Source organism: Cetorhinus maximus, chromosome 18 (genome assembly GCF_964194155.1).
Source record: "Cetorhinus maximus chromosome 18, sCetMax3.hap1.1, whole genome shotgun sequence".
Classification (NCBI taxonomy): Eukaryota; Metazoa; Chordata; class Chondrichthyes; order Lamniformes; family Cetorhinidae; genus Cetorhinus; species Cetorhinus maximus.
Genome location: NC_135896.1, coordinates 62,813,244 through 62,834,410, shown reverse-complemented (window position 1 = coordinate 62,834,410; position 21,167 = coordinate 62,813,244). Strand labels below are relative to the sequence as shown.

The window sequence follows — 21,167 nt, the reverse complement described above, 5'->3', positions numbered from 1 at the left end:
TGCATAATGGTGTTCTGCAAAGTGATCATCCAATCTGCGTTTGGCCTCCCCAATGTAATTTCATCAACTTTCCTTCCACTCTTCTCCGACCTTCACTTGGTCTATCTCCAACTCTTTCCTCCCCTTTTGCTTTGCACCCTAACCCAATCACACACTTTACCACTCTTCTCAGGTTCTGCACCCTTGCCCATATTTATCTCGTACTTTGCTCCTGCTGCTCCTTTCCCATTCTTTATCCCCGACCCAATTTGATTTCACGCGTTGTCTCTGTCCCTCCCAAGCTCTGCAGTCCCCGCCCATGCTGATCTCATGCTTTGCCCCGTATTATTTCGCTGTTTGCAGCTGCGAGTTGTACTTTCAGTGCTGTATAACTTTGTCTAATTTAACAAAAGATTGAGGTCGGCACAGTCATGAAACCTAAGTTATTTCCGTAACTTTTATTTATAACCAACATAGCATGATTTAATAACGCGGTTAATGGAGATATTTTGTTCCAGAGTGGAAAATGACGGTGAAAAGACAGAGTTTGTTGCGAGAAGCCTCTCATCAGACAGTTGCCGGAGGGTCTGCGGGTGAGTCAAGAGGAATACTTAAAAACACGCACACACAATGTACATTTTGGAGTGAATAGACGCAGAAATATATTTTATGCAAAGATGTTTAAGTACGGAATGTTTTGGCACGCGAGTTGCTGGACTGACGGCAAAATCAATGGCTTCCAAATATGTTTCTAAATCGGCTGGAACTATGTTGAAAAGAGGTCGGAGAGTAATGGTTGACTCTAAATGCCCTCAACGCAACGAGGAAAAAGTAAAGATATTGCTTTGCCAGTGTCACCGCATACAACAAGCTTATGACAAGCGTAAAGGCTCATCGTGTACACGTGTCGGGCCCCCTGGATACCGACTAAGAACTGCTCTTACTCAATAACTGGTGAGCAATACTCTAGTTCCGTGATTCAGAAGCTCCACACCGAGGGCGCCCATCCATCAATCAGACTGTTCCCAGGGTTATTAGGAACATTATCCAACGCCCAGAATTACAACAGTTTAATTCAGGTTTTAAGGGCGTATTTATGTTTGTGAAGCTTCAGCTCGCAGAATTGGGTAATTGGTTTTCTGAACGTGATTACTTTTCAATTATTAAGGAAATACAAATTTCACTGCTGGAATACAAAAACTGATTTCCTGCTGTGGAGGAAATCCCCCCCCCCCCCCCCCCACTTTGGAAACACTGTCTTTTAAATCCCTGCTGATAGAGGACTTTGAAGGGCCATGCTTTGTGATTAATGTTGTCCTGCAATCTCATTTACCTTGCCAGCAGTGGCAGATTTACAGTTAGTGGGGCCTTGTGCTCAGCTTCATTTTTGGGCCCCCTTGGGACACGAAATGCGAAGCCAAGAAAATACACAAATTGATCAGTGCTTCTTCACTTGTAAAAAAACATGCCTGTATGAATAGTTGTCTTGTTGAAATCCAAGTTTACCTCTTGCCTGAATGATAGTAAATATTGAGGTGAGCAAACGTGGAACTTGCTGATGAGAAAAGCCAAAAACCAAGGACAGATTATACACAAAGAGAGAGAGGGAGAAAGTGTCTACAGGTAGGAGAAGAAAGTTGACCAGATGCCCACTTGAACATCGATGTCAGTCTGTTGGTATAATTTTGTTCAAGGACGGAGATAGCAGACTGGAGTCCTGCTCTGTTGCCAACAGTTTACTGAGGCAAAATAGCACTGGTTACCTAGGAGACCTGAGAAATGTTGCACTTTACTGAGATCTCATCACTCGCTGGAAAATCTTGTAAAATTGTCGCTCAGTGAAAGAGCATGAGCTGCTGTTGTGGTTTCAGGCCGACCTGCGTTACAATCATTTAAATTAAAATCAAATTAAATTGACCTTGGCTCACGATCAATGTTTCAACCTCTGACCCAACTGGCTTGGGTTTTACTGAAACTCCTCTCCCGTCAAAGCTTGCTGATTATTAAGAGAGAATGGAAATGTGGGAATTCCTCAATGGGATTGAGGCTCTGAGACTGCCCAGCATCTTCCCTCCAACATCCGACCATGGTCTGTTTTACAATCCAGTTTATGGTGTCTCTCTGTGCTAGACATGATGTCTGGAGTGAGAGCCAAGGAATCATTCTGAAGATGTGATTATAAAACCAGCTGATATGATGTAGCCCAGAGCAGCGCCAGTCAAATCTGCCTCTATTTATTTCCTGTCATTGAGTCTAACTTGGCATTATTGAGGTAAGAAGCTAGCCGTAAGCATGTGTGTGAATTACAATTCCTCCTGTCCCAGCCTGGTGGGTTGGTACTTTTAAAACCACCTCATAGCCATTCCAGAATTTAAAGACTTGCAATTATATAGTGCCTTTCAGGACTACCAGAAGTTCCAAAGCTATACTTTTTTTTTGTAAAAATATGCTTTATTCATAAAATATCTTCAATCACATTCCAAACCATTTCAATAACAACATTACAAGGGTACAATCCAGGTTAAACTTTTACAAAATGTATCACCAGGTGCATCAGTACAAACAATATTACAATCATTTACAGCCTTTCATTTTGATCTGTACAGCCCGAGGGGCTCTAAACAGTTCCCAGTCTCTCGGTGCGCTGTGGTAGAAAGGTCTTAGACAGCGACCCTTCCCCATTGCGCCTTTGCGGCAGCTGCCCCAAGCTTTAGTGCGTCCCTCAGCACGTAGTCCTGGACTTTGGATTGTGCCAGTCCGCAACAATCGGTCGGGGACAACTCTTTGTGCTGGAAGACCAACAAGTTTCGGGCAGACCAAAGCGCCTCTTTCACCGAGTTGATGATCCTCCAGCTGCAGTCGATGTTTGTCTCGGTGTGTGTCCCTGGGAACAGCCCGTAGAGCACAGAGTCCTGTGTCACAGAACTGCTCGGGATGAACCTCGACAGCAACCACTGCATCTCTCTCCAGACTTTCTTTGCAAAGGCACAATCCACAAGGAGGTGAACAACGGTCTCTTCCCCACCACAGCCACCTCGAGGGCAACGTGCAGAGGGGGTGAGCCTCCTGGCGTGTAGGAAGGATCTGACGGGGAGGGCCTTTCTCACCACCAGCCAAGCTACGTCTTGGTGCTTGTTGGAAAGTTCTGGCGATGAGGCATTCTGCCAAATGACTTTGACAGTCTGCTCGGGGAACCATCCCACAGGGTCCACCCTCTCCTTATCCCTCAGGGCCTCTAGGACGTTACGTGCTGACCACTGCCTGATGGACTTGTGGTCAAAGGTGTTTTTCTGCATAAATTTTTCCACCAGGGACAGGTGGTACGGCACGGTCCAACTACTTGGAGCGTTCCGCGGCAGCGTGGCCAGACCCATCCTTCGCAACACCGGGGACAGGTAGAACCTCAGCACGTAGTGACACTTGGTGTTTGCGTACTGAGGGTCTACGCACCGCTTGATGCAGCCGCACACAAAGGTGGCCATCAGTATGAGGGCGATGTTGGGCACGTTTTTTCCCCCTTTATCTAGAGGCTTGTACATCGCGTCCCTGCGGACACGATCCATTTTCGACCTCCAGACAAAGCGGAAGATGGCTCGAGTGATCGCCGTTGCGCAGGAGTCTGGAATGGGCCAGACCTGCGCCACGTACAGCAACAGCGAGAGTACCTCACACCTGATGACCAGGTTCTTTCCCGCAATGGAGAGGGAGCGTCGCTCCCACATGCCCAGTTTCCTCTTCACCATAGCCACTCGCTCCTTCCAGTTTCTAACGCATGCCCCGGTCCCTCCGAACCATATCCCCAGCACCCTCAGGCCGTCAGCCCTGACAGTGAAGGGGACAAAGGATCGGTCAGCCCAGTTCCCAAAGAACATGGCCTCGCTCTTCCCACGATTTACCTTGGCTCCCGAGGCCAGTTCGAACTGGTCGCAGATGTGCATCAGTCTGTGCACCGACAGCGGATCCGAGCAGAAGACGGCGACGTCGTCCATGTACAGGGAGGCTTTTACCTGAGTGCCTCCACTGCCTGGGATCGTCACTCCTCTTATGCCCGGATCCTTCCTGATGGACTCGGCAAAGGGTTCTATGCAACACACGAAAAGGACAGGCGAGAGAGGACAGCCCTGCCTGACTCCAGATTTAATCGGAAAGCTATCTGTTTCCCACCCATTGATTGAGACTGCGCTACTGATGTTAGTGTAGAGCAGTTGGATCCAATTTCGAATTCCCTCCCCAAACCCCATTTTGGAGAGCACATCCCCCATGTAGGTGTGCGATATTCTGTCAAAGGCCTTCTCCTGATCCAAGCTGACGAGGCAGGTATCCACACCCCTGTCCTGTACAAGTTCCAAAGCTATACAGCCAATGAAATATTTTTGAAGTGGGAACGTGGGAAACTCCACAGCCAGTTTGTGCCCAGTAAGATCCCACAAACACTATCACAGTGATAGTGACCAGAATCTGTTTTCTGTGACGTTGATTGAGGGATAAATATTGGCCAGGACACCAAGGGTAACTCATATGCTTTTCTTCAAAATATCCTTATGGGATCTTTTACATCCAAAAGTCGCATTTCTGACAGGCCAGCACTTCCCTGGAATGTCTGTTTGGACAGGAGTGGGGCTTGAACCCACAACCATCTGACCCAGAGGCTAGACTGCTAGCCAGGAGCCACTGTTGACACCTTTAACCTGTGGAGCTGGCTGCTTGTTCAAACAGCCAGTGAGCGAGCTCTCTACTTGCTTTGGCAATCATGGGCTGAGGGGAATGGACGGACTTCACTATTGTTCGGTAAAATGAGTTGGTTCACCATGCGCCCCTAGTGGTCTGCTCTAGGCCTGTTAACAAGTGACATGCCTTGTATCAGAGAGTGTATGTGGGAGGAGAGGGATTCATCAGAAAAAGTGGGAAATATAATTGCTGCATCAGTCTGGTTGGAAAAGGAGAAATTCCTAATTGTCTGTTAATATAATTTCTGAACATTTCAATCGCCTTTAAAACTTACTTGCAAAGCACTGCTTTCCTGGTTGAATAGTGGGAGTCTTACTATTTACTTTGTGAAGGTTTGACAGAGAATGAGACAGAACAGTTTTGCAAAATTATCATTTGTCAGTAAAGCGAGCGCATCTGAACATGTTTTCTTCAGGTATGTTTTTGTAGCTGATCAGAGGCGGAGATATTGCCCAGACCACCCCGGGTGCCTGTCATTTCTGTCACACAAGAGGCTTGGCCCCAAAAATAACTAATTTACTCGGTGCTTCCATTTTTAACTTTGTAAATGCAGCACCAGTTCGCACACCCAGTTTGAATGTTTTGAAACTCATTCATTTTTGGGCCCCCCTATTGTTAAGAGGCCCCATGCCATGGCACGGTATGTTTCATTGTAAATCCACCCCCGCTTGCCTGTATCTCTCTTAATCACCTGCATTGATGAATTAGTATGTTGGTCTAGATTTTGCAGTCAATGGTTAAGTGATGCTGCTTGCCACTGATCTTGAAGAAAGGTGGCCACAAAGATCTAGTGAGCTTTGTGGAATGGATTTCATCTTTCCTTACATTAGTTTAAATCTAGCACCAAGTCCAAGGGATTTCTGGACATTTTGCAACAGCAATAATATGAAGCAGGATAAGCAGCCAATCACATTGAAGTATTTGCACAGACAGCAAATCATGGAGTAAAATGCACTGATTTTTTCCTTCAATGTTTATAAATTTTACAGAAATAAAGATTGGGACATACACATTAGAAGCTGAAATATTATAAACTTTTAACTTATTAAAGAACTTGGAATTTTAATCAGAATGGGGGGAAAAAAAGACCTTATGCAAAAAAAAACTAGTTTTTCAGGGTCACAGAGTTTTTCAATAGTTATGACTTATGCTATTAGAAACCCAATTACCCCTTATTAACAAGGCATAACTTTATCATGGATTTTTAACAGCAATATTACAGGATACAAGCGGAAGATCTTGACAGTTCAGTGGTTTCTAATTGGTTGCAAGCTACAGGGATTTCAGCACTCCCACTATGGAGAAGTGTAGAATCACTAACAGCAACTTCTGGACTTTTGCATTTAACTGCATGTTGGTGGACTCCAAAAGTTGCTATCGGTTTCAAAGGAGCAATGATGGTGAATGCTGATACATTTTGTGGAAGTAATCACAGCAAAACTAAGCCATCATATACTGTCAGAGGTGAATGCATTGTGGCTCAGTTGGTAGCAATTTTGCTTCTGAATCAGATGGTTGTTGGTTCAAGTCTTAATCTTAACCCTGGTAACATTAATTTAATTTGATAAGTTTCTGTTAAAGTTTTTGATTTTTGTTATAGTGCCCCTTTTAGAACTGCTAATTATTTTATTAGTTAATTGGTTTATTGTTTGCTCAAAAGAGTATAATTTCAGAGGTCCTGTGACACAGTGGGTAGTGTTCCTGCCTCTGAGCCAGAAGCTCTGGGTCCAGGTCCCACTCGAGGATTTGATGGGTAAGAGATGTGTGTTCGTAACCTGGCTGAAAAGGTTGATTATCAACTTGTGAGTCATAAGACCATAAGAAATAGGAGCAGGAGTGGGCCATTCAGCCCCTCAAGCCTGCTCCGCCATTCAATAAGATCATGGCTGATCTGCCCCAGGCCTCATCCTCTTTTTTGCCAGCTCTTCATAGCGCTCAACTCCCCGATATTTCAAAAATCCATCTACCTCCTCTTTAAATACTTTCAGTGATCTAGCCTCCACAACTATCTGGGGTAGAGAATTCCAGACATTCACTAACCTCTGAGAGAAGAAATTCCATTGCATCTCAGTTTTAAACGAGTGTCCCCTTATTTTCTAACTATGTCCCCTAGTTTGAGATTCCCCCACTAGTGGAAACATCTTCTCAACATCTGCCCTGTCAAGCCCCCTCAGAATCTTGTACGCTTCAATAAGATCACCCCACATTCTTCTAAGTTCTAATGAATAAAGGCCTAACCTGTTTAGCCATTCTTGATAAGTCAACCCCTTTCATCCCAGGAATCAGCCCAGTGAATCTCTCTTGAACTGCCTCCATTGCCAGTCTATCCTTTCTTAAATACAGGGACCTAAACTGTACACAGTACTCCAGCTGCAGCCTCACCAACACCCTGTAAAGTTGTAACAAGACTTCCCTATTTTTAAACTCCAACCCCCTAGGAATACAGGCCAAAATTCCATTTGCCTCCTTAATTATTTGCTGCACCTACATGCTAACTTTTTGTGTTTCATGCTCTAGAACACCCAGATCCCTCTGTGCTGCACTTTTTTTGGAGTCTCTCTCCATTTAAATAATAGCCTGCCTTTTGATTCTTCCTACCAAAATGCATGTCCTCACACTTGCATTAAACTCCATTTGCCAAGTTTTTGCCCACTCACTCAACCTATCTATATTCCCTTGCAGATTTCTTATGCCCTCATCACAACATGCCCTCCCACCTATTTTCCTGTCGTCAGCAAGTTTGGATACATTACATTCTGCCCCCTCTTCCAAGTCATTAATATTGATAGTAAATAATTGAGGCCCGAGGACTGATCCTTGTGGCACTCCACTAGTTACATCTTTCCAACCTGAAAAAGACGCATTAATCCTGACTATGTCTTCTATGTGTTAACCAATCCTCAATTCATGCTAAAACATTACCCCCAATACTGTGAGCTCCTATCTTGTGCAATAACCTTTTATGTGGCACCTTATCAAATGCCTTCTGGAAATCCAAACACACTACATCTACCAGTTCCCCTTTAACAACTCTGCTTGTTATATCCTCAAAGAACTTTAGCAAATTTGTCAAATATGATTTCCCATTCACAAAGCTGTTTGATTTTGTTCAGCTTTTTTAAATGTCCTGCTATTTCTTCCTTAATAATGGACTCTAGCATTTTCCCAACAACAGATGTTAGGCTGACTGGCCTATAGTTTCCTGCTTTTTGTCTCCCTTCTTGAACAGGGGCTTCACATTAGCGGTTTTCCAATCCGCTGGGACCCTCCCGGAATCCAGTGAGTTCTGGAATATTTCAACCACTGCCTCCACTATATCTGCAGCCACTTCTTTTAAAACCCTTAGATGCAGGCCATCAGGTCCTGGTGACTTGTCTACCTTTAGTCCCTTTTAGTCCCATTAGTTTGTTAAACACTTTGTCCCTTGTGATAAAGACTGTTACAAGATCTTCCCTCCCATTAGCTCCTTGTTTATCTGATATCTTTGGGATGTTGATAGTGTCCTCCACCGTGAAGATCGATGTAAAATATTGAATTAAATCATCTGCCATTCCCCTGTTCCCCATTATCAATTCTCCAGTCACATCCCCCAAGGGCCCCACGCTCATTTTTGCCACTTGCTTTCTTTTTATATACCCATAGAAGCCCTTGTTGTTTGTTTATATATTTCTTGCCAATTTATATCATAATCGATTTTCTCCCACTTTATTAGTTTTTTAGTCATCTGTTGCTGGTTCCTAAACAAATTCCCAATCCTGTGGGGACCACTAGTTTTTGATAGGTTACTCTCCTTGACCACCTTTGTTAACCACGGGTGGTTCATCCTTCTCATTGAGTCCTTCTTTTTGACTGGGATAAAATTTTGCTGTACGTTATGAAATATCTACTTAAAGGTCTGCCATTGCTCATCCACTAACCTTCCTCTTAGTCTATTTTCCCAGCCCGCTTTAGACAACTCTTTCTTCATATCTCTGTAATTGCCCTTATTTAAGTTGAGGACACTGGTTTGAGACCCGAGTTGCTTGCCCTCAAACTGAATTTGAATTCTACCATGTTGTGATTGCTACTCCATAGAGGATCCTTAACTATGATATCTCTTATTAATCCCACCTCATTACACGTTACTGGATCTAAAATAGCCTGTTCCCAGGTAGGTTCTGCAACATTTTGCTTTAAGAAACAACCCCCGATGCACTCGACAAATTCGTCTTCCATGTTACCCGTACCAATCTCATTTGTCGAGTCAATATGCAGATTAAAATCACCCGTGACAATTGTAGCGCCCTTCTTACATGCCTCAGTTATTTCCCGATTTATACTTTGCCCTATAGTGAGGCAACTCCTTGGGGGCCTGTGGACGACTCCCACCCGTGACTTTTTCCCCTTGCTATTCCTTGTTTCCACCCAAACTGATTCCACATCACAATCTATTGCACCTGTATCACTACTCACTACCGCACTGATACCTTCCTTTATTAACAAAGCTACTCCACCTCCTTTGCCTTTTTGCCTATTTTTCCGGAATGTCGAATACCCTTGAATATTGAGTTCCCACCCAGCAACCATGTCTCTGAAATAGCTATCAAGTCATTATCATTTATTTCTATTTGTGCTGTCAACTCATCTATCTTGTTACTAATTCTGCGTGCATTCAGATCAAGAGCCTTAAGCTTTGACTTTTTACCATTATTACTCATTGTGGTTCTAATTTCTGTTGCCTTCTTCTGCTTCTATTTTCTGCCCATTCCTGTCAGGCTTTGATTATCGTTCAGCTCTTCACTACCCTGCACCTCTGCTCTCTTGTTTCTTTTTCATTTTTTAAACTTCCCTTCAATTGACCCCCCCACCCATCCTAACATACACCAATGGAAGGTGATGAGAGCAAGAGAAATTCCTGGTCAGCCAGGTGATGGAAAGAAATTGAAGCCTCTACCATAACTATCCATAGCTGCAGGCATTTATGTTGCCCCGGCAACTCGGACTCCTTGGGCAGAGGGGGGCCAGATGGCTGATGTGGATCAGATTGCTGCGAACAGCAAGGGTTTAATCCCCATTCTGGCTGGGGTGGATTTGAGGCCTGATCATGGTGCTCTGGGTCAGACCTGCCTTTGGACAGAGAACTTGAAGAAAAAGATATAATGTTACCATGGAATGATAGGCTGTCACCTGACACTTCCCAATCATTTCATCCCCAATTTTTATTCTTTGATTTTCACATTTATGATTTAAGGATAGCAGAGGTCAGCAGCACACACATCATACTTCACTGATATCAACCCCTATTGCAAAAAGACTCAAAAAAATGAAATGGAATGAATGTGTTTTTCTTAGGTTGGATAAAGTTAACTATTATTTAATATGGTTTTAAAGTTGTGTGAGATTAATCCAGAAAAAAACAGTATTAAAGAATTAGACCTGAATGGTTTATGTATGGGATACACGTATTAGGTAGACCTTTTAAATTTAATTTGATAAGTTTCCAAATATTTTACTGCAAATGTCAAACACTGCACCTTTAGAACTGTTGAGTCAGTGACAAGATTTTTACGACCATTTTGTTTTAGTGATAGGCAGTTGAACTGAAAACAGTGCAGCAGTTCAGATTGCAAACTCAAAAAGCATTTTGAGCTTTTATGCTTTTAGTAGTTGAGTTTCAAAAATAGAAATATTTTGGAATGAAATAGTTAATTATGAAGTTGATGTGGGGCAGAAAGTGGGTATGTACTTTTAGCAAAGAAAATTGGATAGTGAGCGACTCCAGGTTCTAATAGTTGTCCTAAACTTCATTGGCTGAAGGCAGGTAAATTATTTACCTGCTTTATCATTGACATGAAGAGGAAGTGTAAAAGTCAGAAATGGTGATGTGACTCAACAGTTCTAAAGATGCAGTGTTTGGCATTTGCAGTTAAATGTTTGTCATAAAGCCAGCAATAAAGTCATTTTTCACCTAAAATAAAATAGGTGTAGTGGTAATGTCACTGGACTAGTAATCCAGAGGCCCAAGCTAATGTTCTGGGGACATAGGGTTCAAGTCCCACCTGGCAGCTGGTGTAATTTAAATTCAATTAATAAATCTGCTGTTCAAAAGCTGAAAATGTGACCGTGAAATAATTGTCAGAAAAACCGCTAATGCCCTTTAGGGAACAAAATCTGCCGTCGTTACCTGCTCTGGCTGACATGTGACTCCGGACCCACAGCAATGGGGTTGACTCTTAACTGCCCTCTGAAATGGCCTGGTAAGCCAGTGACACTCGCGTCCATGTAAAGGATAATGAGGGAAAAAAAAGAAATCAATGAAAACATTCAATGGGTCAGAAACCACCTGCGGAGAGAGATAGTTATATTGTTAGAACCAGAAGGTGAACAGGAAAATAAGAAAAAAAGATAAATCTCCGATTGGTTGGAGTGGAGGAAATAAATTAAGGGACATGCGAGGAGACAGGCGACTATGCTGGAGTGAGGCGGAGACTGAGTGAATAACGAATTAGGTTCACATGGTAAGTTCCGGTAAGTCCTTTTAGGTGTTACCTATTGTTACTACTGGGCAAGCTAGATCCCAGGGTGGAACCCAGCTTAATAGATCTTGATGGTCAGAAAACAATTTTTTTTTCAGAAACGTGGATAGTGGCTACTGAGCTGAGTCACAGGAGTCAGCTGATGAACTTTTAACAAAAGAATAAAACATTTATTAAACAAGAAAAGATGAACTATATGACACAACTCCTTTACCCACAACAATACCTTTACAGAAATATACAGATTTGTAAGGATAACACAAGTTATAAAAGCTATCTTATACTCTAATATTCACAATAAGTACATAGTCCACATAAACCAATAGGTGACCTGTGGTCAGGCACACCAGACGCTGAAACCAAGTGACAGATGCCACCCCAAACAGATGCTATGGATCTCTCAACTCCCCCAGGTGCTTGTCACACCGTGAGCCAACTGGACTCACTGAACTCTGTCTTTCACGTGGGGGTTTCCAATCTCCATTCTCCAAGAACTCGCTTTGGAATTTTCTCCCAAACCAACGTTTTCTCTCAGATGCCTTACGCAAGGATCCACCTCCAGGGTTTTGATCTCTCCTTCCAATGTTCCTCTCCCCTAGATTGCCACGTGCATTCAATCTTCCTTCCACACACACTCTCTCTCAAATGCTCAGGGGGTGAAGAGATGACTATGCCCGAGTGAGGTGGAGACTGAGTGTGTGGCGAATTAGGTTCACGTAGGAATTTGGTGCATGGGGAAAGAGGTGTGGTAAATGTAGGAACTATTCTAAGTTAATAAAATAAGTAATTAAATTAACTAAATAACATAAGTAACAATGGCAGGACAGGTGTAATGTTGCAGCTGTGCAATGTGGTAGTTTTTGGACGCCAAGACGAACCATGACAAACAAGTCTGCAGAAAGTAAGCAGCTAGAGGAATTCCGGTACAGGATTATTGATCTGGAAGCTGAACTGCAAACACTGCACAACATAAGGGAGGGGGAGAAATACCTTTACAGTTTGTTCCAGAAGATGGTCATACCTCTTAGAATAGGGTCATCTGTTTTGGTCAACAGTGAGGGACAGGAGGATGTGACTGTGAGTGAGCCATGTGATGGGACCGAGCAGACAGTAGTGGAAGTGATTCAGACTTTGCAATTGTCAAACAGATTTGAGATGCTCAAACCTGTGTGGACAAAAGCGAGATCTGCAGGCTGGATGAGCAGGCTGGCCATGGCACCATGGTACAGGTCATTGACTCCGGACCCCATGAAGTCTCATGGCATCAGGTCAAACATGGGCAAGGAAACCTCCTGCTGATTACCATGTACCTCCTTCAGTGGATGAATCAGGGCTCCTCCATGTTGAACACCACTTGGAGGAAGCACTGAGGGTGGCAAGGGCTCAGAATGTACTCTGGGCAGGGGACTTCAATGTCCATCACCAAGAGTAGTTTGGTAGCACCACTACTGACCGAGCTGGCCGAGTCCGAAATGACATAGCTGCTAGACTGGGTCTGCGGTGGGTGGTGAGGGAACCAACAAGAGGGAAAAACATACTTGACCTCATCCTCACCAACCTGCCTGCCGCAGATGCATCTGCCCATGACAGTATCGGTAGGAGTGACCACCACACAGTCATTGTGGAGACGAAGTCACATCTTCACATTGAGGATACCCTCCATTGTGTTGTGTGGCACTACCGCTGTGCTAAATGAGATAGATTTCGAACAGACCGAGCAACTCAGGACTGGGCATTCATGAGGTGCTGTGGGCAATTAGCAGCAGCAGAATTGTACTCAAACACAACCCGTAACCTCATGGCCTGGCACATCCTCCATCCTGCCATTACCATCAAGCCAGGGTATAAACCCTGATTCAATGAAGAGTGCAGGAGGGCATGTCATGAGCAGCACCAGGCATCCCTAAAAATGAGGTATCAACGTGGTGAAGCTATAACACAGGACTACTTGCGTGCCAAACAGCATAAGCAGCAAATGATAGAGCTAAGTGATCCCACAACCAACAGATCAGATCTAAGCTCTGCGGTCCTGCCACATCCAGTTGTGAATGGTGGTGGACAATGAAACAACTCACTGGAGGAGCAGGCTCCACAAATAACCCCATCCTCAATGATGGAGGAACCCAGCACATCAGTGAAAACTGATCTGTCCGAATCTACATTGTTTTGGACTGATGCTGAACATCTAAATCTGATTCTTGCACATCGTCACCCACCTCGCCATTTAAAACTCCAGGAATTTTGCTTTTCACAAATGTTTGGAAAGTAACCTCCTGTTGGATTGTTGCTTTTGTGTTTAATTAGAGTTGAAGTACTTGCAATTTGTGGAATGCTTTTTTTGAATTTTAGATAAGGCTGAAGCATTTGCTACAATCTTCAGCCAGAAGTACCGAGTGGAAGATCCATCTCGGTCTCCGCTGGAAGTCCCCAGCATCACAGATGCCAGTCTTCAGCTAATTCGATTTACCACACGTGATATCAAGAAAGGGCTGAAGGCACTGGGTACTGCAAATGCTATGGGCCCTCCCTGACTTCCTTTAACAGCCTGGGATACAATCCATCCGGCCCTGGTGGCTTATCCACCTTCAAGGATGTCAGTTGCTCCAGTACTCCCTCTCTCACTGTGCTTAATGTATCTAATGTTTTACACTCCTCCTCATTAACTAGAATGTCTGCATCATCCCTCTCCTTTGTGAAGACGGAGACAAAGTACTCATTGAGAACCCTGTCCACATCTTCAGCATCAATCCACAAGTTATCTTGCACATCGCTTATAGGCCCCACCCTTTCCTTAGTTATTCTCTTGCTCAATGTACTGGTAAAACATCTTTGCGTTTTCTTTAATTTTACCTGCCAATATTTTCTCGTATCCTCTCTTTGCTTTCCTAATTTCCATTTTTACTTCACCCCTGTAATTTCTATACTCCTCTAGGCTTTCTACAGTATTAAGTCTTTTGTGACTGTAATAAGCTTTCTTTTTCTGAATTATCTTGGCCTATATGCACTTGGATAGTCAGGGGGCTCTAGATTTGGCAGTACCACCCATTTTTTTGTGGAGGCATGTCTACACTGTGCCCGTGGAATCTCACTTTTGAATGCCTCCCACTGATTTGACACTGTTTTCCCATAACAGGAAACATCCTTTCCACATCCACCTTGTCAACACCGTTCAGGATCTTATGTACTTCAATAAAGTCACCCCTGATTCTTCTAAACTCCAGAGGAAACAAGTCCAGTCTGCCTAACCTTTCCTCATAAGACAATCTGCTCATTCCAGGTATCAAACTAGTAAACCTCCTCCGAACTGCCACCAACGCATTTACACCATTCCTTAAATAAGGAGACCAAAACTTCACACAATATTCGAGATGTGGTCTCAACAATGCCCTGTATAACTTATTCTTTATTCATTCACGGGATGTGGGCTTCACTGACTGAGCATTTATTGTCCACACCTAGCTGCCCTTGAGAAGGTGGTGGTGAGCTGCCTTCTCGAACTGCTGCAATCCATGTGGTGTAGGTACACCCGCAGTGCTGTTAGGAAGGGAGTCCCAGGATTTTGACCCAGCGACAGTGAAGGAACGGCGATATATTTCCAAGCCAGGATTGTGAGTGACTCGGAGGGGAACTTCCAGGTAGTGGTGTTCCCGTCTATCTGTTGCCCTTGTACTTCTAGATGATAGCAGTCGTGGGTTTGGAAGGTGCTGTTGAAGGATCCATGGTGAATTCCTGCAGTGTATCTTGTAGATGGTATACACTGCTGCTACTGTGCCTCGGTGGCGGAGGGAGTGAATGTTTGTGGATGTGGTGCCAATCAAGTGGGCTGATTTGTCCTGGATGATGTCAAGGTTCTTGAGTGTTGGTGAAGCTACACTCATCCAAGCAAGTGGAGAATATTCCATCACACTCCTGACCTGTGCCTTGTAGATGGTGGACAGGCTTTGAAGAGTCAGGAGGTGAGTTATGCATTGCCTCTGATTCCTAGCCTCTGACCTGCTCTTGTAGCCACAGTATTTATATGACTAGTCCAGTTCAGTTTCTGGTCAATGGTAACCCCCCAGGATGTTGATAATAGAGGATTCAGTGATGGTCATGCCATTGAACATCAAGGGATGATGGTTGGATTTACATTCAATGAGACCTGTTGGATATAACTGATAGCAGTTTTCCTGTGTGCAGAGCAGAGGCAATGTAAGATCAAAGCAACTGTAAGCCTACAACTGTCTCCACAGGAACAGTGAGCGAATTTGTAAGGTGAAAATGCTTTGCCTGGTGTCTGGTTAAGTCTAGTGGTTGCTGCTGCCTTAATGGAGATTAGTTCGGGAACTTGTTAAAAGTTATGATAGCAGTAATTTGTAGCCATGAAAAAATGTTTCATTGAGTTTAATATAAAACCTCTCGAGAGCTCGTGGTCTGATTCCTGAATTGAGAGTTGCATCTCAAACATACCACTTAAAATGTAGGTTATGACAATTGTTCAAAGTTTCCCTCTGGGATTTTTAAATAACTCAGCTTTACCAACTGCTGGGTCATAACAGACAGTTTATCCTGTCTCTCAGAATTAAATCCAATAATATGCCCACCACTGAAGTCAGACTGACTGGTCTATAATTTTCTGGCTTATCCCTTGCACCCTTTTTAAATAATGGTACATTTGTAGACCTCCAATCCTCTGGTATCTCACCTGTATCTATTGATGATTGGAAAATAATCCTCAGAGCAGCTTTGAGGAAAGATTGGATAGGCTATGGGTTGCTTTCCTTGGAGCAGAGGAGGCTGAGGGGTGACCTAATTGAGGTGTATAAAATTATGAGGGGCCTAGATAGGGTAGATGGTAAAGACCTGTTTCCCCTAGCTGAGGGGTCAGTTACCAAGGGGACATGAGGTAAAACCTTTTCATGCAGAGGGTGGTAGGCATCTGGAATTCACTACCTAAATCAGCGGTTGAGGCTGAAACGCTCAACTCATTTAAAAGGTACTTGGATCTGCATCTGAAGTTCTGTAACATGCAAGGATCACGTGCTGGAAAGTGGGATAAAAATGGGCAGTTAGTTTCTTTTTCAACTTTTTCTGGCCAGCACAGACATGATGGGTTTGAATGGCTTCTTTCTGTACCGTAACTTGTGTATGGTTTCTAAGAGAATTAGACTGTTAGCTGAAAAGGAAGAATGTGTAGGATTATGGGGCAAAGGCAGGGGAATGACACTAGAATGACTTGCTCATTCGGAGAGCTGGTGCAGACACCACGGGCTGAATAGCTGCCTTCTGCACTGTAACAATTCTGTGATTCTGTGACCTTTTTCTCCTTCAATCCCATGCTTACTAAACTCTTGACAACCCTACTTGGTTTCCTGTTACTGAATTGTAATTGGTTCCTTCTCATCAGGCACTGTTTTCCCTTTTTAAAAACCATGGACATCACTCTGGTCCTCAAAAGCCCCCTCCCAACCCTCACTAACTACTACTCCTCCATCTCCAAATACCTTTTCCTCTGCAAGGTGCTTGAGCTTGTTGCCTCTCAAATCAGTTTCCCCTACACCTCAACCCCCTCCCACGGCACTTTCCCATGCAACCGCAGAAGGTGCAACACCTGCCCCTTTCCTTCCCCTCTCCTCACCGCCCAAGGGCCCAAACACTCCTTTCAAGAGAAGCAGCATTTCACTTGCACTTCCCTCAATTTACTGTACTGCATTCGTTACTCCCAATGCGGTTTCCTCTACATTGGAGAGACCAAACGCAGACTGGGTGACCGCTTTGCAGAACACCTTTGGTCTGTCCGCAAGCATGACCCAGACCTCCCTGTCGCTTGCCATTTCAACACTCCACCCTGCTCTCATGCCCACATGTCCGTCCTTGGCCTGTTGCATTGTTTTAGTGAAGCTCAACGCAAACTGGAGGAACAGCACCTTATCTTCCGACTAGTCTCTTTACAGCCTTCCGGACTGAATATTGTGTTCAACAATTTTAGATCATGAACTCTCTCCTCCATCCCCACCCCCTTTCCGATTTTCCCCCTCCTTTTTGTTTTTTCCAATAATTTATATAGATTTTTCTTTTCCCACCTATTTCCATTATTTTTAAATGTATTTCCATCCATTGTTTTATCTCTACCTTTTAGCCTTTTTCGATTCCTTCAGCCCACCCCACCCCACTAGGGCTATCTGTACTTTGCTTGTCCTGCTTTCTACCCTTAATTAGCACATTCCTTTAGATAATATCACCACCTTCAACACCTCTTTGTCCTTTTGTCTGTGACATCTTTTGATTATCTCCACCTATCACTGGCCCTCTATCCAGCTCTTCTTGTCCCAACCCCCCTTACATCAGCTTATATTTCACCTCTTTTCTATTGTTCCTTAGTTCTGTTGAAGAGTCTTACGGATTCGAAACGTTAACTGTGTTCCTCTCCGCAGATGCTGCCAGACCTGCTGAGTTTTTCCAGGTATTTTTGTTTTTGTTTTGGATTTCCAGCATCCGTAGTTTTTTGCTTTTATCTTTTTTTTCCCTTCCTCTGTTTGAACTCCCCCCCAATCAGGTTTTCACCAATCCCACAACATAAAACGATTGTAAACAAAGTCATGTGAGTTTTTAATGACTGTGAACATGGCTAATTGTTTCTCTTAATTTTCATTATCCTTTCTGCAGATTTTGACATGGTCATTCACACCTTAATCCTCTAATGCATCTCCGTCACTGCCCTTGCTTATTTTCACACCTACCGATATTAGCCAGAGCCTGATAATTTACATCCCAGGGCACTAAGGGAGGTGGCCATGGAAATAGTAGATGCGTTGGTTGCCATCTTCCAAAGTTCTGTAGAGTCTGGAACAGTCCAGGCAGATTGGAGGTGTGGCAAATGTAATCTCATTATTTTAAAAAGGAGGGAGGGAGAAAACGGCGAATTAGAGACTGGTTAGCCTAACATCAGTAGTAGGGAAAATGCTGGAGTCTATTACAAAGGATGTGATAACTGGACACTTAGAAAATATCAATGAGTTTAGACAAAGTCAACATGGGTTTATGAAAGGAAAATCATGTTTGACAAACCTCCTTGAGTTTTTTGAGAACGTAACTAGCAGAACAGATAAAGGAGAACCAATTAATGTGGTATATTTCGATTTTCAGAAAGCTTTTCATAAAGTCCCACATAAGAGTGTAAAATTAAAGTATGTGTGATTGGGGGTAATATATTGGCATGGATTGAGAATTGGTTAGCAGACAGGAAACAGAGAGTAGGAATAAATGGGTCTTTTTCGGAGTGGCAGTTGGTGACTAATGGGGTACCACAAGGATCAGTGCTTGGGCCCCAGCTATTCATAATATATATATATATATCAGTGATTTGGATGAGGGAACCAAATGTAATATTTCCAAGTTTGCTGATGACACAAAACTTGGTGGGAATGTGAGCGGTGAGGAGGGTGTTCAGAGGCTTCAAGGCGATTTAGACAGGTTGAGTGAGTGGGCAAATACATGGCAGATGCAATATAACGTGTTTAAGTGTGAATTTATCTGCTTCGGTAGGAAAAACAGAATGACAGTATTATTTAGATGATAGATTGGGAAATGTTGATGTACAAAAGGACCTGGGTGTCCTTGTACACCGATCACTGAAAGCAAGCATGCAGGTGCAGCAAGCAGTTAAGGCAATTAGTATGTTGGCCTTCATTGCGAGAGGACTTGCGTACAGGAGCAAGGATGTCTTACTGCAGTTGTACAGGGCTTTGGTGAGACCACACCTGGAGTATTGTGTGCAGTATTGGTCTCCTTACCTAAGAAAAGATATACTTGCCATAGAGGGAGTGCAGCAAAGGTTCACCAGGCTGATTTCTGGGATGGCAGAATTGTCAGATGAAGAGATATTGGGCCGACGAGGCCTGTGTTCACTGGAGTTTAGAAGAATGAGAGGGTATCTCATTGAATCTGACAGGGATGGACAGACTGGATGCAGGGATGATGTTTTCTCTGGCTGGGGGTGGGGTCTAGAACAAGAGACCACAGTCTCCAGATACAGGTTAGGCCATTTAGGACTGAGATGAGGAAAATGAGGAAAAACTTCTTCACTCAGAGGGTGGTGAACCTGTGGAATTCTCTACCACAGAAGGCTGTGGAGGCCAAGTCACTGAATATATTTACGAAGGAAATAGATAGATTTCTGGCTCCAAAGGCATCAAGAGGTATGGGAGTAGAGCTGGGGTAGGGCATTGAGTTAGAGGGTAAGCCATGCTTATATTGAATGACGGAGCAGGCTCGAAGGGTCAAATGACCTAGTCCTGCTCCTATTTTCTATATTTCCCTATGTTTCTAGAAGTTGATTCTCTTCCTACTCTTGCACTGTCACCTCAAGAGTCCCAATAATTAATCCTCGGCTTCCTTTGGTTCCGCATCACCATGATGCCCTCTAACAATATCATCCACAGACATGGGGCCATTTTCCACATAAAACCTTAGCCTACTTTCCAATCTTTCAATCCTTCTTGCATGTGGGACTGGTGCCAGAGATTTGAAAGATTGCCAATATTACACCCCTATTTAAAAGATAAAGCTTGCAACGACTGTCCAATCAGCCCAATATTGCCCAATAAACCAAGACAAAGTTAATTTTTACTTGGGGAAAAATGTGGGTTAATAAATGAGAGGCAACATGGATTTGTTGAAGGCAAGTAGTGTTTGTCTAAGTTGATTGAGTTCTATGAAGTAAAGGAGATGGCTGATGAAGCTAATAAGGGTGGTATTATGCATTTGGACTTTCAAAAGGCATTTGACAAAACTACGTAGTATATTTGTTAGTGAAATTGAAGCCTGTGGGATTAAAGGAGCATTAATAGATATGAAATTGGGTAAGGGACAGAAAGCAAAGAGCAGTGTAAGCGGTTGTTTTTCAAACAGGAGGGAAATATACAGTGCTGTTCATATTCGGACCACTACACTTTTTGAAATTACGCCCTGCATACCCAAGTCCAGATCATTAATTTATATCAAAGTAACATGACAAGCAACTTGAAAATCTAGTAAGCAATGAGGAAGGTTATAGCAGACTTCAGTCGACAGACAAGTGAAATAGGCAGATATATGGCAGATTGAATTCAATGTAGGGAAATGTGAAATAATGCATTTTGTTAGAAAGAATGGTTAGAGGCAATAGAAACTGTGTGACAATTTTAAAGGGGCGTAGGAACCGAGACCTAGGGGATGGGATGTGTGTGCACAAACTGTTGAAGGTGGCAGGACAATTTAAGAAGGCTATTTAAAAAAGAAGCGTATGTTATACTTGGTTTTATAAACAGAAACATAGGATCAGATTTTTGTGGAGCAGCGAAGATTCCGTGGATCTTTAAGTCCTGCCCCCATTTCCATTTGCTAGTTTTGGGAAGGGGGTGTGGCATCTTTAACACAGGAGGGAAACTGGAACTCAGTAGGGCTATTTGAACTCAGTGCTGAGTTCAAGCAGATCCCATTTTGGCTGTTGCAGTGGCCTTAACCCGCAGAGTCGGTGTCACGAATTGGTGGAGTAGACATAAACGCTCTTGAAAGGAGGATAAAATCTATATAAATGATCTGAAGATTTTTAAATCCCCTGCTCTTTTTTTTTTTAAAAAAACAAGCTGCAGCTGTTACTGAGAGTTCAAAAAATGCCTCTGCTGGACTGCTTTGATTGACAGGCGATCTGCTGCAGGTGAGAAAAAAAACAATAGCATCTGGTCATGCAGTTTCATTAGAGTTCTTCAATATTTCCCCAGGGGCTAGTATTATGTCATCGTGAATGCTTGGCTGAGTTCCAAAAGCCACAACTATCTCAGCAGGGTATTCTAAGCTCAGTTTGTTTGACAGTTTAAAGAGGCTACTGAAGCATTCTCTATCTTTGTAGGGTTTAAATAGAAGTTTCATTTAATATTTATTGCAATATCACCCCTCTTTTTTTATGAAAACAGACACAAAGTGTTC

General features: G+C 43.4%; 1 protein-coding gene across 7 annotated transcripts in view; it reads left to right on the top strand.

Annotated features, from left to right (window-relative positions):
• Positions 1 to 301: 301 nt before the first annotated feature.
• Positions 302 to 21,167, top strand: part of slc25a21 (solute carrier family 25 member 21) — a 788,318-nt gene continuing 767,452 nt past the window's right edge. For 3 of the 7 annotated variants that reach the window (XM_078562808.1, XM_078562806.1, XM_078562805.1), the window contains exon 1: positions 498 to 572. Coding sequence is in view for 2 of the 7 variants with exons in the window: in XM_078562809.1 (XP_078418935.1) it covers positions 506 to 572 (67 nt within the window). In the remaining 5 variants the exon portion in view is untranslated. Of the gene's footprint in view, positions 399 to 497; positions 573 to 21,167 lie in introns of those variants that run through there. The other 4 variants (XM_078562809.1, XM_078562804.1, XM_078562810.1 and 1 more) reach the window with 3 other exon arrangements.